Genomic DNA, 27,550 nt, shown 5'->3' with positions numbered 1-27,550 from the left:
CTCAGTAACCGCAGTGAGAGCCAATAGCCATCCGAGGGCGGGGCCGTGCGGCCTGCTCTCCGCCCCGCCCCTGGGAGGGCGTCAGCCAATGGGAGAGCCGGGGCGGGGCGGCACGGCCAATGGCGCGGGCCGGTTTGATTCAAAGATGCCTATAAAGCGGCCCCGCATCGCTGCCCGGCCCCAGCGTGGCAGGGTCCCGCCGCCGCCATGGCCCTGCGGTACGAGGCCCCGGACGAGCTGCCCGCCGCCTGCCTGTCGCCGTGCGGGCCGCCCAACCCCGCGGAGCTGTTCAGCGAGGCGCGGCGCCTGGCGCTCGAGGAGCTGGTGGCGGGCGGCCCCGAGGCCTTCGCGGCCTTCCTGCGGCGGGAGCGCCTGGGCCGCTTCCTCAACCCCGACGAGGTGCGGGCCGTCCTGCGCTCGGCCGAGCCGCCCCGCGAAGAGGGCGCGGCGGCGGCGGCGGCGGCCGAGGACTCCTTCGGCTCGTCGCAGGACTGCTCGTCCGGCACCTACTTCCCCGAGCAGTCGGACCTGGAGCCGCCGCTGCTGGAGCTCGGCTGGCCGGCCTTCTACCAGGGCGCCTACCGCGGCGCCACGCGCGTCGAGGCGCACTTCCAGCCCCGCGGCGCCGACGCCCGCGGCCCCTACGGCTGCAAGGACGCGCTGCGCCAGCAGCTCCGCTCCGCGCGCGAGGTGAGCCGCCCCCGGCCCCCCCGGCCAGGGTCGGACCGGAGGCCCTCCCTCTTCAGGACTGGGGGGTCGAGGGCTGCTGGGAGCTCACTGCTTTCCTCTTCTGCGCCCTACCCTGATGCCCCCGGGGTTCTCCACTCGCCCCTTCCCGCGAGTCGGGATCCCGGAGCCTCCTGGGCCGGGGGCTCTCTTTGGCTGGGAAAATGGGAGGAGCCTCGGTCCTCGGGGATGCCAACCGTGTCGCACTTCCAACTCCTCTATCCCTGGAGGAGGGGCCAGAAATACTCAGTGCCAATATCAGTTAAAACCAGACTGGATCGCAAGTTTTCCTGACCAGCAGCCAACACTAGATCCCACTTTCAGGACACGTATTACTGGAGGATCACTTTACATAGGAAAAAGTTTCTGAAAGGTGAGCCCCAGAGACGACTAAGGGCCATTGAGAATCAGTTATTCAATTACTGCAAAGTATTGGGGTTCAATTATTGCAAATTACTTCTACATGCCATATGCTGTAGAAAGCCGATAAGCACAGGAGTGACCAAATGAGAGTCTTGTCCCTTTGCCTCCAGAGACAGAAGGGGAGATTCCCCTTTCTGTGAATGAGTAGGGCAGGGGATATGCTTTTCCATACACTGGGATTGTTCCAGGTGCAGTGTTTCCCAAAGTGGGGACGTCCCTGCCTTAGATCAGCCTTATTCACGGTGGGTTTCTATCCGGGTGTCTGATTCATTCATGGGGGGCACAGTATTGGGGTGCAGTGGGACATCTTGCCTGCCTGCAGGCCAGCCAGAATGCAAAGACAGCTGGTTGCTGGAGACCAGGGAGGGTGTGCCACCAGACATCTTAGTCCAGGGCCATGCTCTGCTTGCTAGCTGACTGGCAGTGCTTAGCTTCCTGGCCTTTGGGCTGTGCCAGGGACATGGCAGGTGAAGCCCCAGGTAAAGCCCCAGGCCATGGTAAGACTCCACAGGTCTTGTACCTGTAAGTAACTATAGATGAAGTTACCTGTGCATCAAGTTGGGTTGAAACAGCCATATCCAGGAACAAGCCTCCGCTCCTAATGCTGGTGGTTCTTTATCTGATTGGTGAGGATGCAGTGGTGGAGGATATGGGTGACCAGTTACCTTTGGGAAGTGGGTGTGGGCTGCAGCTAGGCTGGTATCACCCCTGTGGTGCTTTGGGTGGGCTGAGGGTTCTTGATGCTGCAGACAATTGTGGGTTCAGAAAGATGATTGAAAAGCTAGAAAAGAGCTGGCTCTGGTGGCAGGTGCCTGTAATCCCAGTACTTGGGAGGCTGAGATGGAAGATTGCAGGTTCAAAGACAGCCTCAGCAATTTAGGACCTGAGCAGCTTAGACTCTGTTTCAAAATAGATCTGGAGGTGTAGCTCAGAGGTAGAATGCCCCTGGGATTCCATCCCTAACCTACCTACCTACCTATCTCTCTCTCTCTCTCTCTCTCTCTCTCTCTCTCTCTCTCTCTCTCTCACACACACACACACACACACACACACACTTAGAAAAGGCAAAAATTCTGGGGTAGGTGTGCATTCCCAAAGCTCACCTCCAGGAGGAGAACTTGAGCCCTTGGAACACTTGGTGCAAAGTAAAGAATAGGTCTGCATGAAAGACAGATATGGCTTGCCCTGGCCTTTTGCCCAACCCCACATTTTAGTGGTAGTGAAGGGGCACTGGCACAGGAGACCAGAGGGAAAACTGTCAACCTATATGCTGGCCTTAGAAGGGATGGAGGCTGGAACTCAGATCCTGCCCTGGCCAGCAGGCGTTGTGTAATACACTCCTGGATGGAGACTTGGCCCTGTTCTGTGCTCTAGTCCTGCTCTCTCAGACTCTGTTTTTGGAACCTGAGCAGGCTCAACTGAGTAAGGTGGTATACTACCTTTAAATCCTATGAGTATTTCCAGGGTATCTGCCATATCCAAACTCTTCTTCAGTATCTACTGTGTATCACACTGCCAGGGCTGGGGCGAGCCTGAACCTTGCCTGCGCTTGAGAGTGGACAGGTTGATAGTGGAAAGGGATGGGGATGCTGCTACAGGTGGTGGAGGAAGGGCTGAAAGTCTTGGGGGGGGTGGTCAATGCTGGGCTGGGTCCAGGAGGGGCTGAAAGTCTTGAGGGGGGGGGTCAGAGCTGGGCTGGGTCCAGGAGGGTAACTGGGGGAAAAAAAGAGCTGTAGGAAGAATTGACAGGAGCTTGTGATTAGAAGAACTGGTAGAGGAAGGAAGGTATAAGAAGAATGAGGAGAATTTTAATTTTTTTTTAACTTGGGTAGGCAACAATGCTACCAAAATGAAAAACTGGGAAGGAGAAGGAGACAGAGGACAAAGGATGCTGATATGTGTTGGATTTGAGACATGCTGAATTTGCAGTCCCAGAGACCATCTCTTAATAAGTAAAAATCATTTCCTCTCTGCCAGATGCTGTTCTTTTTTTGTGTGTGTGGTACTGGGGATGGAACCCTTCTACCTCCGGGCTACACTCCCAGACCTATTTTATATTTTATTTGGAAACAGGGTCTCTTAAGCCAGAGAGCCTGGCTTCGAACCTGTGCAATCCTCCTGTCTCCGCCTCCCAAGCGCGGGGATTACAAGCATGCGCCACCACGCCCGGCTGCCAGATGCTTTTCTAAGCCATCCCAAAGTAGGTGTAAATATTATCTTTATTTTACAGATGGTGCTGAGGCAGAGAGAAGCCAAGTAGCCGTGAGGTTGTGTAGCTAGAAAGGGATGAGCCAGGGCTTGGCCTGAGGCAGAACCTTGACCACCTTAGCTTCTCCTGTGTGGGGAGGAGGCCCTGTTCTCTAGGTGGACAGAAGCTTCTGGGTGCAGAGGTCACAGAGGGCTAACCCAGTGGCCAGTCAGGTGCTACCACCCTGTGAAGTCTGCATTGTATACACAGGAGCGGCTGTGTCACCCTGACCACATCTGTGAAATCCATCCCCTGTGACACTGAGGACGGCAGAGGCACATGTCTCAGGCTCTTTTCGGATGTCTGTACTCGTATTCCAGTGGCGCACACACACCTGATGATGATATGATTGAACACTTCCAATGGGTCAGTTTCCATGCTAAGCCCTTTACCTGGATTATTTCACTTAACCCTCCCAACTCTGGGAGGAGGCCACAGTTGAGAGGAGACCAGGCACAGAAAGGCTAAGGAACTCAACCAAGATCGAACAGCGTGTGACAGCTGGGCTCGAGCCCAGGCCAGCCTGGCCCCAGGGCTCACTCACTCTATCCCTGCTCTACTGCCATGCAGAGGGATCAGTGCTTTGGCAATTTTCAACAGGCCAAAAGTTTTTATCAGTTTCTTAAAGATTTGCACTTATGGCTGGGCGTGGTGGTGCACGCTTGTAATCCCTGCGCTTGGGAGGTGGAGACAGGAGGATCGCGCAGGTTCAAAGCCAGCCTTGCTGGCTTAAGAGATCCTGTTTCCAAATAAAAATATAAAAATAGGTCTGGGAGTATAGCCCGGAGGTAGAAGGGTTTTCAGGAACCCCCATACCACCAAAAAAAAAAAAAAAAAAAGATTTGCACTTTTATGTTGCATTTGCTAGAATCAGGAAAATAATAACAGTGGTGCTGGAGCTGTCCTTTTTAAAAGAACCTGGATTGGTCAGTTTTAAGAAGAAGAGGTATTAAATTAGCAGAGAACTTCCTCAACCCGTAAGGTTGGTAAGGCCGGGAGAATATAGATCCCTGAAGTTTAGGTTTTGTAAATTAGCCCATATTTTGCCTTCCTTGGAGAAGGCAGAGCCAGATAGACATGTCTGGTACCTGAAGCAGAGGAGTATGTGGGAACCTTTGGGGTTTTTTTTTTTTTTTTTTTTTTTTTTGGTGGTACTGGTGTTCCTGGAAGCCCTTCTCCCTCCGGGCTACACTCCCAGACCTTTTTAAAATTTATTTGGAAACAGGGTCTCTTAAGCCAGCGAGGCTGAATACGAACCTGCACGATCCTCCTGTCTCCACCTCCCAAGCGCGGGGATTACAAGCGTGCGCACTATGCCCGGCAGGAACCTTTGGGTTTAATGAAGGCCCCAGAGGCTGGGTCCAGGCACTGGAGCACACTCACACCCAGGTATTTGCTCTGTGCAGCTTTATTTGCCCCCACAGTAGAGGGCTGACTACCATCCGGCATCCTTAGGCATGTCTCTGGAAGAAATCTGGATATGATGCCCCCTGACCAGGGTATGGGTATAGGAAACCAGGGTCACTCAATAAAGGGTAGGACCTCATTTTGAACTGTAGTTTGATTGGATAGTTCGGGGATGGGTTTTATGGAGCAGCTTGCTGATCACACAGAACCACTTAGTAAACACCGTGGAGGTCTATCATGTACGATTGCTCTTTTAGTCTCATGCTTTTGAGGGGGAGAGGAAGGACAGAAAGGCGGGGAGGGAAATGAAGTGGTTCAGGAGACTCCGCCTGCCTTCCCACTCAGCTCGAGTTGCTCCTTGGTAGATGCGATGGAGTCCGCAATCTGCATTAGCTTGGTTTCTGTGCACCTCTGCACATGGAGGCATCCTCCCCGAGGGAGGCACACCACTTGTGTATGGCTTGGCTTGAGTGCAAACTGACCGTATACCTGGTGCTCAGTGGAGCTTCCCCAGAGCTGGAGGAGATACTGCACCAACCCTGGTGAGAGTCCGCATGTTTGCTTCCTGAGGGATTTGGGGGATGATTTTGAACTAAAACTGGATTTCTTTCCTTACGCACTTGCTCTAGAATCTACCGCTACCCTACTCTACTGACTCAGTGCTTTGTTGCCAAGTGAATGGGCACTTGGCTGGGCTGTGGCCCCTGCTGGGGTGCTGCGGGGCCTCTGTTGGTCTTCTCTCCCCCCAGCTTCGAATGGGAGTCCATTGGCCACTCTCGTTGCACCGGAGGTTCCGAGCTCCTCATCCTTACTGACGCTGCTCCCTACATGCTTTTCTGTGGCCTTGCCCTGGGCATCCTTTAGATGACCCTAGCATTAGTGGTGGCAGTCTGTGCTGCCAAGGAGCCCTGCCAGGAGGAATAGAAGCTGAGGAATCTGCCGGAGGCCCCTGGAGCGTATGAGGCTGCCCTGGAGGGCCTCCTCATCTTGCTCAACTCTTCTCCGCATGACAGTGGCACCTGTGCAGTGTGGTCAGTTCCTGTTCTGGATGCCTGGATCAGCCCAGAGATGGTTTCTCAACCTCGCCACCACTGGCATTTGGGGCTGGATAATTCTTTGGGGACGTCCTGTGCATTGTAGGATGTTGAGTGGCGTCCCTGGCCCCCAATCACAGGGTGCCAGCAGCACTCCTCCCCTTCAAAAAACCATCGCATTCTAGAGCGTCTGCAGAGGGGGCAGTTGGGAGTTACTGCTTAATAGAGTTTCTGTTTGAGTGATGGGAAAAGCTTGGGAAGTAGAGTGGTGATGATTGCACATTGTGAACTTACTCAATGCTGCTGAATTGTACACTTGATTAAGAAGGCAAATCTATGTTGCATATTCTATCACAATTTTTAAAAAATTGCCAAATGACATGGAGGCAAGATCACTGAGTCCCCTGCTGTGAGAACCACTGGCCTGGAGGTTCTGACTAATTAACACTGTTGTAAGACACTGCCGTCAGTCTCCAGCATGGCTGCCGCTCATCCCTTCCTTAGGATTGTATGTGTTAGGGTAAGGATTTTAGAATCTTTATCCATTTTTTTTCTTTTCAACTTGTAACATATGTGTAACAATGTACTGTTTTAACCAATTTTGGGGATTTTTTTTTTTTTTTTTTTTGAGGGAGTACTGAGGATTGAACCCAGGGGCGTTCTGCCTCTACCCAGCCCTATTTTATTTTTTATCTTATTTTATTTCTTTGTGGTACTGGGAGTGGAACCCAGGGGCATTCTACCTCCGAGCTATATCCCCAGCTCTATTTTTTATTCTTTATTTTGAAACAGGTTCTCACTGAGTTGCAAAGGGCCTCACTAAGTAGCTGAGGCTGTCCGCAAACTGTGATCCTCCTGTCTCAGCCTCCCAAATGCTGGGATTACAAGCGTGCACCACCATGCCTGGCTTTTATTTTTTATTTTGAAAGAGGGTCTCACCAAGTTGCAGAGGGCTTCACGATTTGCTGAGGCTGGCTATGAAACTGATCCTCCTGTCTCAGGCTCCTAAGAACTGGGATTACAGGTTTGGTGGTACTGGGGTTCCTGGAAACCCTTCTACCACCGGGCTATACTCCCAGACCTATTTTTTACTTTTATTTGGAAACAGAGTCTCCTAAGCCAGCGCGGCTGGCTTCGAACCTGCGCGATCCTCCTGTCTCCGCCTCCCAAGCACAGAAATTACAAGCGTGCGTCACCACGCCCGGCTGTTGTAACCATTTTTAAGTGTGCGATTGAGCAAAATTTAGTATCCTAGCAATGTTGTACAACCATCACCACTCTGTTTCCAAACCTTCCTTGCCTGAAAAAGCTCTGCCACCTTTAAGCAGCCATGGCTTCAGCCGTGAGACACTGTTCTTTAAGTCTACCATTTCATTTTGTTATTCTTTTCCTTAAACATTCATTCCTTCAGACAGGAAGCTGAAGGATTATTCTCTGATTCCTTTATGGGTATAGGATCAGTTCTCAAGAAACAAAAACCAAAAGAACAAAATGTAGTGGAGAATATCTATATCTATCTATCTATATCTATCTATCTATCTATATATATACATACACACACATACATACACATATACATACATACACACACACACACACACACACACACACACACACATATATAGATAGATAGATAGTTTGTGTACATTTACTGGGGATGGAACCCAGGGGCATTCTACCTCCGAGCTGCACCCCAGCCATTTTTAGTTTTTGTTTTTGAAATAGGGTTTCTCTAGGTTGCTGAGTCTCGCTGCTTTGCTGAGGCTGTCCTCAAACCTGCCCTCCTCCCGTCTCAAGGAGAACCCCAAGTACTGAGATTACAGACGTGCACCAAGTCAGTTTATACTGGCTTTTAAAAAACCGTTTTCTTGCCGGGCTGGCGTGGTGGCGCACGCTCGTAATCCCCATGCTTGGGAGGCAGAGACTCCCAAGCATGCGTAGGTCCAAGATTGCGTAGGTTCAAAGCCAGCCTTGCTGGCTTGAGACCCTGTTTCCAAATTAAAAAAAAAAAAAAAAATAGGTCTGGGAGTATAGCCTGGATGTAGAAGGGTTCCATCTCCAGTACCACACACACACACACACACACACACACACACACACACAAAAGCCACCCTTATTTTTTCCTTTTTTTTTTTTTTATGTTGGGAATTGAGCCCAAGACCTTGTGTGTGCTAAGCAGACCTCTTTCCCTGAATTGTACCTCCAGTTCTTTTTAAAAATTTTTGGATGTAAATGATATGACCGCTGGAGGAAATTTGGCAATATCCAGCAAGATTTCCATTTTATTTACTGGTTGACCTAATAATGCTGCTTCTATGTGTCCACTCCATAGATACATTGGCAAAAATATAAATAGATGAATGCAGTAGGCTATTTGTTTTGACATTAATTATAATAGCAAAAGCCTGGAAAGAGCTCATACACCCACATGCAGAATATTGGTGAATAAATCACTACATCTGTGCAATGGAGTGCCCTAGGGCTCTCAGGAGTGAGGACAGGCTTGGCATTGCAGCATCTAGAGTTTCCCTGGCCAGATTTGGAGCCAGTAACTGCATGGATCAGATGCCCAGGCTGATACATTAATTCTTTTTTTTTTTGGTGGTACTGGGGTGGAACCCAGAGGCTTTCTACCTCCAGGCTATACTCCCAGACCTATTTTATACTTTATTTGGGAACTGGGTCTCACTAAGTTGCTGAGAGCCTCACTAAGTAGCTGAGGCTGGCTTCGAACCTGTGTGATCCTCCTGTCTCAGCCTCAGGTGATTACAAGCGTGCGCCACCACACCCAGCTCTGATACATTAATTCTGTGAATTAAAACTGTATTAAAAATTCAGTTCTTAGCTGGGCATGGTGGCGCACACTTGGGAGGCTGAGACAGGAGGATTGTGGTTCACAGTCAGCCTCAGCTACTTAGTGAGGCCCTTTGCAACTCAGTGAGACCCTGTTTCAAAAGAAAGAATAAAAAATCAGTCTAGGGGTATAGCTCAGAGGTAGAATGCCCTTGGGCTCAATCCCCAGCACCACACACACACACACACACACACACACACACACACACACACACATTTAGTTCTCCTATGATCTCAGAATGTTCTGTCCGTCTGCACTAGACTTGAATGATATATATCATATACCTTTTATGTATGGGGAGATGTAAACATATAAAGACACACATATATTCTTTATGCATACCTACATATACTTTTAATATAAAAAATGGAAGAGTAGGCGAAAAACTAATAATTGAAATGATTATTCTAATGCGGGTGGGCCAGGGAGAGAAAGGAAAACCGGGAAGAAAAAAGAGTGGGAACGAGGTATCCCTGGACATACCGTGTTATGGCTTTGATTTTGGAACCAGACATATGTTTTATATAATTATAAAGTAAGAATTTAGCCAGGTGTGGTGGTGCATGCCTGTAATTCCAGTACTTGGGAGGTTCAGACAGGATGATCACCCCAGTACAACACACACACACACACACACACACACACACACACACACACACACCAAAAAAAAAAAAAAAAACTCTATCAAACCAAAAACAACTCTCTCTTGATGCTTTCCCCTCTTGAAAAGTCCGGTGGACCTGTGACCTCATCTGGGACAGGAGTGAGGACCTGCAGCCGCATGCAGTCAGCCCCTCACAAGCCAGTGGAAAGCAGCTCCCGTCACACCTGCCTGCCTGGCCAGGCACTGCTCAACTCTGTGCAGACTGCAGCCCCACCAGCATTTTACCCTGATACTTAAATTATTAATAACAGCCTATGAAATGTAGGGAAAACAATACCTACCAACTAGGTTTTGCTGTTGGAATTTATATTTTTGTTGTTGTTGCTTTTTAAACCCTGAAGATGATATTATTACAGAAGTTATTTTAAGAGTTTGTGTTCCTGAGTGAACCCAAGAACATTCTACCTCTGAGTTACACTCTTAGCCCTTTTTTATTTTTTATTTTGAAATAGGGTCTCACTGGGTTGCTGAGAGTTTTGCTACATTGCAAAGGCTGTCTTCAAACCTGTGATCTTCCCGTCTCAGCTTCCCAAGTACTAAGGTGAGAGGCATGCACCAGCATCTAAAGATTTTAAAGGAAATCTCCATGAGATAATTTTAGTTCCATTAACACATATATCAAGCTGGGCGTGGTGGCACATGCTTGTAATCCCCGCGCTTGGGAGGCTGAGACAGGGGGATCGCACAGGTTCAAAGCCAGCCTCAGCTACTTAGTGAGGCTTTCAGCTACTTAGTGAGACCCTGTTTCCAAATAAAATATAAAATAGGTCTGTGAGTATAGCCCGGATGTAGAAAAGCCCCTGGATTCCACCCCCAGTACCACAAAAAAGAAAAGAAAAAATATATATAGTGAGGAGGAAATATGTCTTTTGTTTTTTAGCAAGAGGGTTTCCAGGAGAATAAAGGGCAAGAAGGGGACTGATAGTGCCAGGTGGTCAGCATGGGAATTCTGTGGCTAGGCTGCTGTTGGTTGTTGCCCAGGCTGATACATTATTTATTTATTTATTATTATTATTTTTTTTATTGTAGTACTAGGGTGGAACGCAGGGGCATTTCTACCTCTGGGCTACACTCCCAGACCTGGATCTCACTAATTTTCTGAGGCCTCACTAAGTAGCTGAGGCTGACTTCCAACCTGTGCCATCCTCCTGTCTCAGCCTCCCAAGCACGGGGATTACAAGCGTGCGCCACCACGCCCAGCTTCAGGCTGATACATCTTTGAAGGAGTGCAAACCTTTGGCTGAATTCCAAAGCGGACACCTGACCTTACTTTATGACTCTGGGTGGGAAGGGAGGGAGACTGAGGTGCACAGGTTAGGGGTGATCGACATGTACTTCCTGCCCTGCACAGAGGAGCTGGAACGAGAACTGGAATGACTGGCCCCCTGAGGCTGCACGTGATGCTGATCAAATGGGCGCATGATTCAGGGCCTCTTCTGACCTGGAGGATGCCTCGTTGTGAGACGCTGAGGCTCTGTTGGTAGGATGACTTGCCCAGGGAGAGTGGCCGATTTGGTACTAAGAATACCGGGTTCTCTCACTGACTGAATCACCAGGTGGTACTGGATAGGCAGTGTTTTTGCTTGTTATGGAAGTCAGTATAACAACACGTGGGTCTAAGAAGCGGAGGAGCCAGGGTCCACATCCAGCCTATTCTGGGACAGCTGTGCTTCACATGGTTTCCTGGTTTAGTTCACTTCCAATTGGTCTGTTAATTATTTTGTGTTGCCGGGCGTGGTGGCGCACACTTGTCATCCCCGCGCTTGGGAGGCGGAGACAGGAGGATCGCGCAGGTTCGAAGCCAGCGCGCTGGCGTAAGAGACCCTGTTTCAGAAATATAAAATAGGTCTGGGAGTGTAGCCCGGAGGTAGAAGGGCTTCCAGGAACCCCAGTACCACCAAAATAATAATAATAATAATTATTTTGTGTTATAAATTATCCTCTGTGGTGGGCTTGAGCCCATATACTTTATGGGGTACTCTACTGATCCCTTCTGAGTTCATTCTGAAGTCTCAGTCATTTGAAGACAGAACAGTAGACTTGTCCAACATAATAGTCTAGTGCTTTTCTCCTCCTCCTCCTCCTCCTCCTGGTAAATATACCTTTATTGGTGCATTGAAGTCTCATCATAGTGAAGTTCGAAGTGATAGGGAAGCCTAGCACTTTTCTCACGGGTGGCCCTGGAGTCACACAGACCTGGGTTGAAATGCCAGTGCTTGCACTTGCTTGAGTGTGTCATTTTGAACAAGGCACCTAGCCTCTCCAAGACTGAGTTTCTGTAAACGGGGTGACAGTCAATGGGTATCCAAAATCTCTAATCAGCTCTTTCCAGCTTTTGTGCAGAAAGGCAAGTAGAAAAGATGATTCCCGTTCCACGTGACAATACTGTCAAGAGGCTCTGAGCCCTTCTCAAAGATGGAGAGTGCCCGTGATCTCTGCTCTCCAAACGTGGGTCCCCGGGGCCTTCGATGCAGATCAGCTGAAGAGAGAGGGACTGACAGGGGTGGGCTTGCTGTTTGTCACTGGGATTTGATACAGGTGTGGCTGCTCCAGATGGGGCTGGAGAAGTGCAGAGACGATGTGGGGTCCAGGCAGCAGGCCAGCTGTCCTGGCTTCTGGCCAGCTAGATGTGTTCCCTGGAGTGCCATCTTGGCACTGACTTGCAGATGGGTGTTGATTTGGGAACTGAGTCTCAAAAGTCACTACATCTCCGGTACAGAGGGAGTGGCGGGCTCTGTACAGCCCAGGCTGGGAGAGGCAATGCCCAGGGCAACTGGCACTTGCTGGCAGCCCATGCCCACCCTCTGGAGGTGTCTCTGTGTCATTCCCACCCTATGTCTCAGGGAGCAGGCGGAAAGGCTAATGTCCATGTCATCTTTCAAGTCCGGGTGCACCACAGGGGCTCAGCTGTCTGCAACATGCTAACCTCCCCCTTGCCGATATGTCCACCCTAGAACATAAGACTCAGCTGGTTGGGAGGAGACCAGGTCATTTTCCAACTCAGCAAAGAGTCTGTCCCTCCAAAGATGCCAAAATCCCCAGGGCTAGTTGGGCTGTGCAGAGCTGGGGTGCAGGTGGTCTGAAGGGGAGAGAAGAAGAGGGGGAGGAGTCTTGAAGGAAGGCAAGTCTCCTGCTGAGGGCTGCCACCGGGAGCACCATTCTCCTGAGAGGACAGGTCTTCTAAGAGTCCTGCTTTAAGAAGAAAGGAGGACTGTCTCAAGATAAAAAATAAAAAGGGTGGGGGCGTAGCTCAGTACTAGAGTACTCCTGGGTTCAATCCTTAATACCACCAAAAACAAAAACAAAAACCAGCAAAACCCAGTGAAACAGATAGCAAATTAGATGCTCACCAAATAACAAAGGTGTTATTTCTATAAATGTTTTAATTGGTGAATCAAAATTTAATTTGGCAGGTGCCTTGTGCACTGGGCCCTGATCCAACTCCCTGCATCCTATGGCTCTTGCTAACCCAGCCGGCTGGACTGCATTCTCTGATCCCTGTTCTAGAAGCCCCCCAGGGTGGGTCCATTCGTCCAGCATGCCGCATTAGCCTGGCTCACCTCCTGTCTCATTAGCCTGGGCTCTCGCTAGCTAACGGGCTGACCCATATCCCCAGTGCTCAACCGTGTGTCTATGGGTGAATGTGGGTCACACCAAGTTTTTGAAAGGAGAAGGGGGGATTGGAGAAGAAAGCAGGCCCCTATGTTTTCCTCTTTAGCTTTCTCTTGTGAGTACTACTCTGATTCTCACCCCTATGTATTCCAGACCTCTTTATGTCTTACTGCCACCTCCAAATCAGCTGCTAAGCCTCTCTCTCTCACACTTGTTTCTTTCTCTGTGGACCTGTGTCCCTCTTTCTCCTCCAGCCCATGTCCAGCCCATGTCCAGGGCTTAGCTCTCCCATGGCCCCTTTCCCTCTGCAACTCTCAGCTTTCCTCTTTCCGTCTCTAGTCCTCTGAAACATTTCCTCAAGGTTGTTAGCCTGAAAGACACCCACAGGCTGCAGTGCTCTGGGCAATGAGGAACACGCCCAAGTGTTGTGTTGGAGGAGGTGTGGCCAGATCACCAATCTACACGCCCTCTCTTCCAGCACCAGTTTTCTCTGTCCCTTTGGACACTTTGAACCTTGAATTCATCACGCCTCCAGGTAGGGTAGGGAAGAGATTGGTATGAATTACCTGGCTGGCAGTCAAGGCCTTCTACCATCTGGCTCATCCATCCACCTTTCCCGTCACGCCCTGTGGCTCCCTTTCCTGCATTCTCTATGTTCCATCCTCTTCATCTTTCGTGGCCCGGCTTCCCTTCTCCCAGCTCTCATGTTCCAGTCTTATTCTTGGGATTGAGCTCAGATGCCATGTCCTCCAGGAAGCCTTCCCTCTTACTGGGTAATGTTTGCATGTCCGTGGGGCATTGCACTGCAAGTGAGACGGTTTGCTGCTCTCTGCGTGTCTCCTGATGTGCTCGCTCCTTATACACAGCGTGTGTGCTTTTGCTTCTCTGCATCCCATTTCTGGTCAAATTCTTTACAGCCACCGGGTCCAGTGCAGGGGCAGCCGCAGTAGACTCTGAAAAGGTCACTGGAACTGGCTGCTTAGCTGAGCGTATACCTCATGCCTTGCTGAGATAAGCCCTTTCCAGCCTTGTCTTGGTCCTTAGAGAGGTTTTTTGCTTTTTTGGTATTGGGAATTGAACCCAGGTACCTTCTAACGCTGAGCTACACCCCAGCTCTATTTTATTTTTATTTGGAAATAGTTGGGAACAGGATTTTGCTAAGTTGTTGAGAGTCTTGCTACATTACTGAAGCTGTCCTCGAACCTGTGATCATCCTGTCTCAGCCTCCCAAGTGCTAGGGTCACAGGTGTACACCATACCTGGCTTTGCAAGAGCTCTTTAAAATAGGAGTTGTTAGTAGCCAGAGGGCATTGTCTTCCAGAGGCGAAACTAAGGCTGAGAGATAGCAACTTGCCTTGGCAGGGCAAGCTAGCAGGCTGCAGACCTGAGGTCCTGCCGAGGCTTTTCTGTTCTTTAACTACAATGTCACGTGACCTGAATGGATGGCATGGATGCAACTCCTAAAACAGGGCACATAAAAGCCATCACGGAGGCTGAGACAGGAGGATCGTGCAGGTTGGAAGCCAGCCTTGCTGGCTTAAGAGACCCTGTTTCCAAATAAAATATAAGAGGTAGAAGGCCCCTGCATTCCATCCCCAGCACCACCAAAAAAAAAAAAAAAGCCATCAGGAGATATAAACTTCTGACACTGCCACCAATTCAGAAAGAACACTGTGTGTGTGTGTGTGTGTGTGTGTGTGTGTGTGTGTGTGTACTGGGGATTGAACCCAGGGGCATTTTACCCCAAGCTACAGGCTACGTCCCCAGCCCTTTTGACTTTTTGTTTTGAAACAGGGTCTTGCTAGGTTGCTAAGAGTCTCACTGTGTTGCCGAGGCTGTCCTCAAACCTGCGATCCTCCTGTCTCAGCCTGTCAAGCACTGGAATTACATGCATGTGCCAACACGCCTGGCTCTTTTTATTTTTTAAAATCCTGTGTCCAGTTGTTTTTAACCATGTCTCTTACTAAGGATAGTTTATAGTGAGAGCACCATCAAGATTAGGCAGGGAGGGGAGGGGCCAGGCAGCCCTAAAAATAATGAGCCTTCTCTGGCTCCTTCCCAGTGACTCCTCATGACCCGGCATTTCAAGGTGCCTCAGCCAAGTAGACAGGACCCTGGACTGTTGCAGAAAGGCAGCAAAATCGCTCCTTTGCTTCTTTGTCTCTGCATCCCCCTCCCCCAATCCTGTGGGGTAATGACTGTTGGGTACTGAGTGTCCAGAGATGATCCATCCCACTGAAGGACCTCTGCTGGGGTAGAAAGGGTGAGACTTATGAATAATCTTAACCTTCAGAAAAAGGATTAATGTGATTCTAAGAGACACTAGATTTTACTTTTGAGTTTGGGAGAGGAAGAAGCCCTGACAGCTCCCGATTGCACAAGAGCTCTTGAACCTTGGCTGCCTAGCCTCCCCCCAAACTTGGGGGGCTTGATTTGTAGGGACTTGTTTGTAGGCTGGGATGTTTTGGCATCCCTATAGCCTGCCAGGAATTAGCTAAGGTTTGAAGCTTGTGAAGGAGGTGATTAGAAGCTTTGTGTCCACAGCACCCTGTCTTTAAATGGGTAAGGAGCCAGCAGCTATCTCTCTCCCTGCATGGAGCTGTCTGGAAAGCTCCAACCTGGACAGGGAGAGTAAATTCCCAAGCAGGCTCTAAGGGGCCTGTTGTACCCTGCACTTGATGCATAGTCATTTCGTTTTTGCTGCAGATCTGTCTTGCAGCTAAGGAAACAGACCTTCAAAAGAGCTATAATTTGCCCAGGGATGCATGACTGAAAGGTACCTCTTAACTATGTTCTGATATTGGGTATGGAAAACCAATTAGTAGGTACAAATGGAGCTGTGTTGCTGGGGAGAAGAAAGGACTGATCGGAGCTTAGAAAATATTTCCAAGCTGGGCGTGGTGGCGCATGCTTATAATCCCAGCATTTGGGAGGTTGAGACAGGAAGATCGCAGTTCGCAGACAGTCTCAGCTACTTAGGAAGCACTCTTGCAACCCAGTGAGACCCTGTTTCAAAATAAAGAATAAAAAATAGGGCTGGGGGTAGAGCTGGGAGGTAGAATGCCCCTGGGTTCTATTCTCAGTATTGGGAAAAAAAATTCCATGTCCTTGTTGCAAATGCAGATGCCAAAAATCTGCAGCAACCACCTTTTATTGAAGAGGGGCTGGAGAGCAGAAGGTTAAGATGTGGCGGAGCTGGGTGTGGTGGCTCACACTTGTAATCTCAGTACTTGGGAGGCTGAGGCAGGAGGATCAGGGTTTGAAGCCAGCCTCAGCAACTTTGTGAGGCCCCTCACAACTTAGTGAGACCCTGTTTCAAAAATAAAGAATAAAGCCCCGCATGGTGGCGCACACTTGTAATCCCAGCATTTGGGAGGCTGAGACAGGAGGATCAGGTTCAAGGACAGCCTCAGCTACTTAGTGAGGCCTTCTGCAACTTGAGACCCTGTTTCAAAAATAAAGAATAAAAAATAGGGTTGGGGGGTGTAGCTCAGAGGTAGAATTACCCTGGGTTTAATCCCCAGTACAAGAAAAAAACAAAAAACAAAACAAAACAAATAACAAGAGAAGATGTGGCATGCTGTGATAGGGAGGCACAGGGTGGGAGACTCTGCCTCGGCTGTGTCTGTGGTGCTGAATGGGATGAGCCTTTCTAAATCAGTAAAAAATGATAATAATAATAATTAGAGGGTCATGATCCAAAAATGAAACCATAGACTTGGGGGATGTTACACCCAGAAGCTGCTTCAGAATTTAAGACTTTATATGTTCGCTTTATAGATATGAAAAACTAAAGCCCAGTCGAGAAAGCACCATACTTTAGATGACGGTGTCTTGGCCCAGCCTAGATGCTTGCTGTTTCATATTGGACCTGGAAATGGGGCCAGTTCTTCTTCTTCTCCTCTTGTCTCCTCTTCCTCTTCCTTTTCTTCCCTTCTTTCCTCCCTCCCTTCCTTCCTTCCTTTCTTCTTTCTTATTGAACCCAGGAGCATTCTACCTCAAGCGACACCCCCAGCCCTATTTTATTTTTTATTTGGAAATAAGGTCTTGCTAAGTTGATGCAAGCCTCACTGGTTGCCAACGCTGGTCTCTTACCTGTGATCCTCCTGTCTCAGCCTCCCAAGTATTGGGATTACAGGTGTGTGCCATCATGCCCGGCTTAACATGGGTCTTTGGAAAAGGAACTGAAGTTGAATAGATCAGGTTGATAGGAGGGCTAGATTTTTTTTTCTCAAAAATCTGTATTTTTGAGAAATTTCCAGTGAGGAGGAGAGTGGCTGAAGGCAGCAGGGCCAAGTCAAGATCTGTGGGATATAGGGACCTGGATGTCTTTAGAGATGAAAAATAGTCCATGATTTGGGGAGGGAATCAGTGCTGCAAAGAAGGAGGGTAACTGTAGGATGGGACCTTTCCCTGCTCCAAGATGGGGTCAAGATCTCAGATAGGACCACGTGGTATTCTTGTGAGCTGACGGCTGGCTCTTCCCTCTGCCTCCCCCTGCAGGTGATTGCGGTGGTAATGGATGTGTTCACAGACATCGACATCTTCAGAGACCTACAGGAGATAAGTAGGGAACGGAGCGTGGCTGTGTACATCCTTCTGGACCAGGCTCTGCTCTCCCACTTTTTGGACATGTGCATGGAGCTGAAAGTTCACCCTGAGCAGGAAAAGGTTTGTGCTGTACTATTTCCAGTTTTACCACCGTCAACAAATGTGAGGGAATGTCCGTGATCTACAACACAAGGTGGCAGGTGGTGGTGTTTCCATTTTAAAGTGAGGGGCGAAGGCCAGGACTGAAGTCATTGGCTCAAAGTCTCACAGAAAATGAACCACACCTATGACCTCACAGTTTCATCCCTAGGTTTCTACCCAAGAGAAATGAAAACACATGTCTACACTAAGACTTGTGTGTGTGAATGTTTATGGAAGTGTTATTCATACTAGCCAGAGGATGGAAACAATCCAATGTTCCTCAGCTGATAAATGAACAATAGGCCATTTGTTCATACAACAAATTGTTCAGCCATCAAAAGGAGTGAACACTGATACGTTACAACATGGAAGAACCCCAAAACATGCTAAGTGAAGGAAGCCAGTCGCAAAATATCACAGATTATATAATGCCGTTTTATGGTAGCCAATGGCACATGCCTGTGCAAGGGAGGCTGAGACAGGGGGATTGCAGGTGGAGGCCAGCCTCAGTAATTTAGTGAGGCGAGGTCCTCAGCAACTTAGTAAGATCCTGTTTCTCAATAAAAACATAAAACATAGCTTGTAGAATGCCCCTGGGTTCAATTCCAGTACCCCAAACAAACAAACAAACAATGCCCCTAAAAGGAACAAAAAAACCCATGAAAAACAGAATAGAGAAGTCTATAGAAACAGAAGGTAGATGAGCATAAGGATATAGGAACAGGTGCGGTGATCGCTAAGGGCTACATAAGGCCATGAGAGTGTTCTGGCTGTGGTGATGGTTGCATAGATCTGTGACTGTATATGAAAGCCAGAGTAGTACCCAGGCGTGGTGGTGCACATCTGGAATGCCAGGACCCGGAAGGCTGAGACAGGAGGACTACAAGCTGGAGGCCAGCCTGGGAAACACTGCAAGACCCTGCCTCAAAATTTTAAAAAAGATGGAGGTATAGCGTACTGGTAGATGCGCCTGAGATCAGTCCCCAAAGCCACACACAAAAAGCCACAGAGGTGCACACGAGTGGGTGGACTGAATGTGTGTGAATGATATCTCCACTAAACCATTGCAAACACAGGAAATGAAGTGGCAGACAGGCTCCAAGACCATGGCCTCTCCTAACAGGAGCACAGACTGGCTCCCGGCTGAGCCTCGAGGCAGCCTCAGAAGCTGGTGCTTTTGGTCATAGTGCCCAGCATTACTTGAGTTACTCAGTCACCCTGACCAATTTTAGGTACCTTACTCCTCTTGAGTAGGTGGCAGTGCCCTGGTGTTTTATGGTACTGGGTATTGAACCCAGGAGCAGTCTATTGAACCCACGAGGGTCTACACCACCAGCTCTTTTTATTTTTATTTGTTCTGTGTGTGTGTTAGGGGGTGCTGGGGATTGGACCCAGGGGCATTCTACCTCCAAGCTATACCCAGCCCTGTTTTATTGTTTTATTTGGAAATGGGGTCTTGCTGAGTTGTAGCGGGGCTCACTAAGTTGCTGAGGCTGGCTTTGAGCCTGTGAGCCTGCTGTCTCAGCCTCCCAAGTACTGAGGTTACAGGCATGTGCCACGGTACCTGGCTTTATTTTTTATTTCAAAATAGGATCTTGCTAAGTTGCTGAGGCTGGCCCTTAACCTGTGATCCTCCTGTCTCAGCCTCCTAATTACTGGGATTTTAGGTGTGTGCCACCATGTCTGCTATCCTGATGTTTTAGATAGGAAGTAGTGACACAGAGCTCAAGGTCTGTGGCCACAAAGTGCTAGGCCTGGGGCCTGACTCATCTGTCTGCTTCCAGCCCTAAGTATATAATCACTATCACACTATCACATGGGCTACTCATCTCTTATTACTATGAAATTAGACTCTATGCCTTGTTCTCTGGTCATGAAATAAGTATGTAAAATGGAAGGCGGTATAGTTTAGCTAGCTTGGTCTCTTTGGTGCAAAGAGGCAGGAGAAATAGAAGTTTATTACAGAATTATTATTATTATTATTATTATTATTATTATTATTATTATTATTTTGGTACTGGGGATTGGGCCCGGAGCATTTTACTTCCTAGCTACACTATCAGGTCATTTTATTTTTCATTTTGAAGCAGGGTCTTGCTAAGTTGTTGGAGCTGACATCAAACGTGATTCTGCTGGGCGTGGTGGCGCATGCTTGTAATCCCCGCGCTTGGGAGGCTAAGACAGGAGGATTGAGCAGGTTCGAAGCCAGCCATGCTGGCTTAAGAGACCCTGTTTCCAAATAAAAATATAAAAAATAGGTGTCTGGGAGTGTAGCCCGGAGGTAGAAAGGTTTCCAGGAACCCCAGTACCACCAAAAAAAAAGAAAAAAAAAACTGTAATCCTCCCAAGTCAGTCTCCTGAGTACTGGGATTATAGGTATGTGCCACCATGCTCAGCTGAGAATTTACTTTTTTTCCCCCCAGATTAAGCAACATAGCCTGTAACCTTCAGAAGTTACTTTATTCATTACCTATTTGCGTACCTATTATTCCACACCATGTACTGTCATGGGTCCTAGAAGTAAAGCATTCAGCAAAGCAAGCAAAGAATTTGGGCTTTGGTATTAGAGGTTTCTGCACAGGAGATGCTAAGATTCCACATTGCTCTTATCAAGCAATTTGGTTTGCAAATTTGGACTGTAGAGTTCTTGACAGCTCTTTCCTCTAATGACAACACGGAGGACTGGGAGGACTGGGTTTTATACGGTAGAGACTGACCTAACACTAGTGCCGCATGGCAAATTGATGATGGAGACAGGATTGGGACTTAAATATGGGGTGAAATGAGACAGCCATGTGACTTATCTATTTAAGAGTGAGGAAAACACACACAAGCCAGGCATAGAAGAGAGCACCTTCCAACCTAATATATAGTCCACGACTGCTCAAGTGCGGAGCCAGGAGACATAGAAGGTGTCAGTGTGTGATTTCAAGGTGCTCTCTGTAATTAAGGCTGTGCATTAGCAGCAGAAACTTTACAGAACAGTGCCAGCCACAACTTTGATCCAGTGATCAGCTCTGTTTTATCTTCTAGACAGGAATCTAGGAGTCATTTACTGATTCAGTTGCTCTTAGTAATTTCTGCCTTCATAGACATCCAGCTTCTTTATGAGGGACTGAAGGAGAGCTAGACCTCCAGCCTCCCTGGTTTTGTACTGCTCCATTCCTTCCTAGTGAGGTACTATCTCCCCTGATTGCTCCTCCCACCGGTGAGGAGTGTCTGTGCTGGTGAATCTGTGCCCTTGCCAAGTGGGGCCGACTTGACTCCATGACTGGCCTAGAATTGGGCTGTCCTGTCTTCAGGAACTTGGCCACACATTTGTGTACAGCTGCTCAAAAGTGCTTTGGCCGCAACCACAGAGGCCTGCACTTTCAGATGTGCATCAAAACCATGCCCAAATGTGCCTATGGTGGTATTCTTCATGCTTGTTATTATATGTTGATTCTTTAAGACTCAGCTTGGGAGTCATCATTTCCTCCAGGGAGCACCCCTCCTGCCAATTCCATATGTACTTCTATGAACTTATCCAGTTTTCTTAAGAAATACTTCACCTTTAAATAATTAAAGTCTTAGCTGGATGTGGTGGCTCATGCTTGTAATCCCAGCATTTGGGAGGCTGAGACCAGAGAATCGTGGTTTGTGGACAAGGCTCAGCTACTTAACGAGGCTCTTTACAACCCAGTGAGACTCTGTTTCGAAAAAACTTTAAAAAAAACTAAAAAATAGGGCTGGGGGTGTAGCTTGGAGGTACACTGCCCCTGGGTTTCATCCCCAGTTACTACCAAAAAAAAAAAAAAAAAAGAAAAGAAATAGTCTTATAAAGAAGTTAAAAAGTAATATAAGGAATTCCTAAATACTCTGCTCAAATTCTCCAAATGTTAACATCTTACAAACCTTAGTACAGAAGACAAAATCAGGAAAGAACTTATACATTTTATTGATTGGTCCATTAATGCCCTTTTCTTGGTCCATGATCCAATCCAGGGCCACACCTTGCTTTTAGTTGTCAAGTCTCCTTATCTTCTTTTATCAAGAGCTATTGCTTTATTTTTGTCTTCCAGGGTCTGATACTTTTGAAAAATAAAGACAGTTTTCTGTGGAACTTGAGTTTGTCTGGCTCAGTTCATATGCACTTTGATAAAAAGAACAGAAGTGATAGTATGTCAGGCCATAATCTTTTATTTATTTTCTGTTTCTTATTTTGAAATGATAGATTCACAGAGTTGCAGAGATAGTGCAGAGAAGTTGCATGTACCCTTTACCTCATTTCCCCAGTGGTTATGGCTTATGTGACATGTGAGACTGCACCAAAATTTGGGTATAGACATCGGTACAAGGTGTGTGTGTGTGTAGTTCCATGTCATTTTGTCTCCTGAGTATGTGAAGACACAGAGCTATTCTGTTATTGCAAATTTCTCTCTTATATTGCACCTTTATGGTCACATCACTCCTTTCTCTGTACCCCAACACTGCCACCTGAAACCCTTGGCAATCACTAATATGTTCTTTATCTCTATCATTTTGTCATCTAGAGTGTCTTATATAAATAACAATTCTATTATATAAATAGAATGATAAGGAATGTCATTTTTTGAGATTGGCCTTTTTCACTTAGCGTCATGCCCTTGAGATCAATCTAAATTGTTGCATGTCTCAGTGGTATACCATGTCCATTGAAGTGTTTCCTTCATGAGTAGTGTCACATGGTATGGTTGTACCATAGTTTAACCATTCACCCATCAAAGTATTTTTTGGATAGTTTCAGGTTTTGACTATTATGAATAAAGTTGCTATGGATGTTCATGGGGAGGTTTTGTGTAGATGTAGGTTTTCATTTCTCTGGTTGATGCTATATCTTACCATAGGGTTTTTTGGGGTTTTTTTTTTGGGGGGGGGTACTGGGTATGGAAACCAGCAGCATTGTATTTCTGAGCTACATCCCCAGCCTTATTTTTTAGTCCTTTTTATGTTTGAAACACAGTCGCACAGAGTTGCGAAGAGCCTCACTAAGTAGCTGAGGCTGTCCTCAAACCACGATCCTCTGGTCTCAGCTTCCTGAATGCTGGGATTACAAGTGTGTGCCACCATGCCTGGCTACCATAGGTTTTTTTGTTTTTTGGGTTCTTTTTGGTGGTACTGGGGCTCCTGGAAACCCTTCTACCTCCGGGCTACACTCCCAGACCTATTTTTATACTTTTTAAATTTGGAAACAGGGTCTCTTAAGCCAGTGCAGCTGGCTTCGAACCTGTGCGATCCTCCTGTCTCTGCCTCCCAAGCGTGGGGTTTACATGCCCGGCCTACCATAGGTTTTTAATCATTCAGTTGTTCTTTTCTCCTGGTTCTTGAGGGCAAGAAACATGCCCCATATCTCTGTTGTGTCAGGACTTGGTACATAGTGGGTACTCTCAACATTAGTGGAATGAATGAGAGTCAAACAACAGTCTTAAACATTTAATTTGAATGCATAAGATTTTTTTTTTTTTTTTTTGGCGAGCCTGGGGATGGAACCCAGGGGCATTCGACCTCCAAGCTATACCCCCTGCCCCATTTTTTATTTTTCAATTTGAAACAGGGTCTCACTAAGTTGCGGAGGGCCTAAGTAGCTGAGGCTGTCTGCGAACCGCAATCCTCCGGTCTCAGCCTCCCAAATGCAGGGATTACAAGCGTGCACCACCACGCCCGGCTGAATGCACGAGATTTTTAATGATATGTAGCTCAAGATTTACTTAGTAATATTTTGCATACCATCATATATGCATTAACACATTTTATCTTCTAGGAATAGTTACGCATACATGTGAATGCACGTATACTGCCTGTGTACCTTTTGGGTAAATGAGTCCTTGCAGGAAATATGACCTTGCAGATTGAGTCCCACTAGATGTGTTTCTGCCTCGGCAGTCCTGTGTTGGAGAGGGTCTGTCCTCTGTTCCTGCATTCAAAGCCCTTAGGGCATGGGTGTAAGTGAAGGGGCTATTGTTCCTTAGTGAGTCCATTAAACAAAAGAGTAGGGCATGTGTCAGCTCAGCTTCCCTCAGCCTTGTTAAATGTTATTTATTACTGGCAGGTGTTCTTTCATAATTTTATCCCTCAGTTTGTTTCAAAATCAGTTCTTGGGTTCTATTATTTAGTCTCCTAAGCAGGAGAGCCTTCTTTTAGAGTCGTTAGGGTCTCAAAAGTAAATATAAGAAAAGGACCAATGAGCAGATGGACTAAATGTAGAAGTTACTTGAATAACATCTGGCCAGTATACCATGCGTGTTGTTACATGCACTGCCAGCAAATGTGTTTGGGAATTGTAAGCTAAGCCCTCTGGTCTTACTCATTTGCTTACTGGATCAGTGTCACTGAGTTGTTCATTGACTTTTCTTCAACTCCTTCACCAACAGCTGATGACAGTGCGGACTATTACAGGAAACATCTACTATGCAAGGTCAGGAACTAAAATTGTTGGGAAAGTTCATGAAAAGTTCACGCTGATTGATGGCATTCGAGTGGCAACAGGCTCCTACAGGTAGGTTTCTAGCAGGTGCATCGTTTATTAACCTAGACTCCTCAGAAGCACACCAAGGTATGCCATTGTTGCTCTCAGTGAGAGCCTTCGTGGCTAAGCATTCCGGTGTACACCTGCGTGAGGGGGTGAGTTCATGTTGGAGATAGTCTTTTTTTTTTTTTCTCCTGTGGCCCATAAAATAAAAATGCAGAAGTTAACTAGCCTTGAAAACACAGTCTTAAGTCCTAGATTCAAGCCTTGGCCCAGGCCCACGGGAGCTAACTGGAGGTGAACAGTGACAGGTACAGTTTCAAATCCTGCTTCCTTGGGGATCTGGATCCCACTTGCTCTGCTCACTTGATGGTAAGGGCAGTTGCTGGTGTCAGCATCAGTGTTGAAGGTGGACCTGAAGCTGTCACCTTTACCCTTTACCCTGTGCTGTGCTTCAAGTCTTATAGGTTAGTGCTTTAGCCTAGAAAACATTGGTCATGCATGTTTCTGATCCACCTTTGAATACCACTTTAGCAAGGGCGTCTTCCGGAGAGAGGGAGTGGAATGGAGTATGGAGACAGGAGTGGTTAACACTCATCTCCGGAAATGGTGCCATTTTTGCTCATGTGGCCACCTCTACATTAGATTGTCTGATGGTATGCAAGAGGTGTGTCTGTAGCATTTTATAAAAGAAAACCTACTTAAGAAATGTACATCCCTGAGCAATAAATATGTGTGGGCCTTGGGTTTGTTGCCAATGAAGGAGTAAAATAAAAATATTGTTCCTGATACTTTGCTTTCAAACAGCACCATTATTGCTCAGAACAGAATTAGAACTCTTTCTCAAGATTTCCTTTTCTAAGAAACTTATGAATACCAGGAGGAAACTAGGTTTTTCCCCAAAGTAGAATTTATCAATGCTGACAAAACTTAGCTCCAAGTGGTTTTTGGTTGTTCTAAAATATAAAAAAAAAAAAAGCTACAAAAATGAAATATGCTACATTGATGACAACAGCTTCTATCTGTTAGGACATGCTGTGGTCCTGCCTCTGGGTAGATACTCTGCTTACATTACCTCATTGAGGGTTCTCAAAAGACTCTTCCTTTTCAAGCCTTGAAGGCAGTTCTCTGCAGCATTTGCATTAGCTAAGTTCTTGGTTGCAAGAGGCAAAGTTGATGGGCTGTTTTATGTCTCTCATTAAAACACACTACTTCTGTTACAAATCTCTGAATCACTGGGGTGATTGCAAGTGTCAAAAAGTGAACTCCACCATCTGAAGCAGTATGAGCCTGCCCAGCTCCCTACAGCCCCTCTTGACCTGGGGCACATTTATCAGAACAGTCTGCTGGCGCTGCTTTCCTCTGGCTGTCTTTATTCTCAGGCAGTCTCTCCCTCTGAAGACAAAATCCTCACTCACTTCCACAGCTATAGTGGAAGCCAACTTCGAAAAAGAGATATTCTCTGAAAACTCACTTGGCCCCAGTGGGATAAGGTTCCCACCCTGGACACATCCCTACACCCAAGGGTATTAGACACTCTGGCCAGCTTGGGTCAGACACCACCCTGTTGAGAATGGTCTTGGGCAGAAGGGAAAGAGTGCAGGATGGGCAGGGCACAAATTGTCTCCCATTGTAGAAATGGAAGGGTAGCCAGGAACATGGCACCCCGATCCGTAAGGACTGAGGCCTCACCTGGGGTCTGCCACAAGCTCCCTGCTCTGAGATCCTCACCTCTCAAATGAGGGGGTTGCCTAAATATTTTAGCATCTCTTTTTATTGTTAAAAACTCTGAGCTAACAGTTGCTCTTCTTCTTTGTTGAGACATGTATATGTCTGGGTAATATGCGTGCGTTGAGGCTAGTTGAATTCACACTAAATGGTATGTATATTTACTGCCAAAGTTGTGACTCTTACATGGCAGGGTATCTGAGCATTATCAGACTGTCAGACAGTACGAAAACTGAATTTCCTCACCCTTACCAGCTTCTGTTGTTTGTTTTTAATCCTTCAGTTTTACATGGACAGATGGCAAATTAAATAGCAGTAACTTGGTAATTCTGTCTGGCCAAGTGGTTGAACACTTTGATCTGGAGTTCAGGATCCTGTACGCCCAATCAAAGCCCATCAGCCCCAAACTCCTGTCCAGCTTCCGGATCAGCGGCAAGTTTGACCACCTCGTTGACCTAAAACCATCATCCAAGGAGCTCACGCTGGGCAACCTGCTGCGCATGCGGCTGGCCAGGCTCTCAAGCACACCCAAGAAGACTGCGCCAGGCCCCGAGGCACCCATGGAGGGCCAGGCAGGGGCCAAGCGCCACGACTCCGAGTCCTCCACCATTAGCGAGCAAGACTACCTCCAGAGCCACAAGGAGGAACTGGAGAACAGCCAGGTGGTTGACGCCGCCACCCAGACGGAGGCAGGAGAGGAGACGCCTGCTGCGAGCGTGAGGGAGGCGGGGACGCAGACCAGCACCAGCACAGCCTGTGCCGGGACCCAGACCACGGTGGCCACCAGGGCAGCCAGCGCCCAGGCCACGGTGTGGTCCAGGTCGACCACCACGCAGACCGAAGTGGACGAGAACAGCCTCTTCCCCCAGGGTACCCAGTCAAAAGAAGGGTCGCCAGTATCCAAAATGTCTGTGTCCAGGTCGTCCAGCTTGAGGTCTTCTTCCTCTCTGTCTTCCCAAGGCTCAGAGGCAAGCTCCATCGGCTCCCACACATCCCTGAGAGCCCCTGACTTCCACAGTCCTGGATACCCCAAGTACCTGGGCGCCCCCCACCTGGACCTGTGCCTGAGGGACGCGTTCCGGAACCTGAATAAAGAGCGGCAGCTTCACTTCACTGGCATCAGGTCGCGGCTCAACCACATGCTGACCATGCTCTCCAGGAGAACATTCTTTGCTGAAAATTACATGAGCATCCATCCTGGAAACTTTACTAGATCCTCAGTTAATTTGGTTGCTATTAGAGATATAGCACTTTATCCTTCCTATCCCTGACTTCAGTGTTCATTCCGGGTGCCAGCTAGCCTGAGGCTGCTATTGCTAGAGCTTTGTGCTTTAAAAAACACCACTTGGGCCGGGTGTGGTGGCAGATGCCTGTAAACTTAGGAATTAGGAGGCTGAGATAGGAGGATCACAGGTTCGAGACCAGCCTCAGGAGCTTAGTGAGACTCTCAACAACCTAGCAAGAACTTGTTTCAAGACAAAAAAATTTAAAAAGGGCTCAGGGTGTAGCTCAGAGGTAAAAACCTCTGGGTTCTATATCTAGTAGCATACACACCCCAACAAAAACAACAAAAATACCACATGGCCCTGTCTCTCTGAATTTTATTCTATTTTCCACATATTTTATATGCTTTTTTTTTTTTTTTTTTTAATGTAGAAACCAGGCATGGGTTTTACGG

General features: G+C 47.7%; 1 protein-coding gene across 2 annotated transcripts; it reads left to right on the top strand.

Moving 5' to 3' along the window:
- Positions 1-207: 207 nt before the first annotated feature.
- On the top strand, positions 208-27,143 carry FAM83D (family with sequence similarity 83 member D; the record flags this gene model as incomplete). 2 transcript variants are annotated; one of them, XM_080716302.1, is made up of 4 exons in its annotated part: positions 208-690; positions 17,472-17,639; positions 24,050-24,174; positions 26,156-27,143. In XM_080716302.1, 4 exons carry the CDS (start codon positions 208-210, stop codon positions 27,141-27,143), a joined length of 1,764 nt encoding a protein of 587 aa, XP_080572428.1. The 2 variants fall into 2 exon arrangements, with proteins under 2 accessions (XP_080572428.1, XP_080572429.1); XM_080716303.1 differs by lacking the exon at positions 26,156-27,143 and having other exon boundaries at positions 17,472-17,643; positions 24,050-24,105.
- Positions 27,144-27,550: the final 407 nt, after the last annotated feature.

This window comes from Muscardinus avellanarius (assembly GCF_963383645.1).
Source record: "Muscardinus avellanarius genome assembly, chromosome: 19".
NCBI classification, from domain to species: domain Eukaryota; kingdom Metazoa; phylum Chordata; class Mammalia; order Rodentia; family Gliridae; genus Muscardinus; species Muscardinus avellanarius.
The sequence above is the reverse complement of the archived record's forward strand: the minus strand, read 5'-3'. Positions and strand labels throughout refer to the sequence as shown.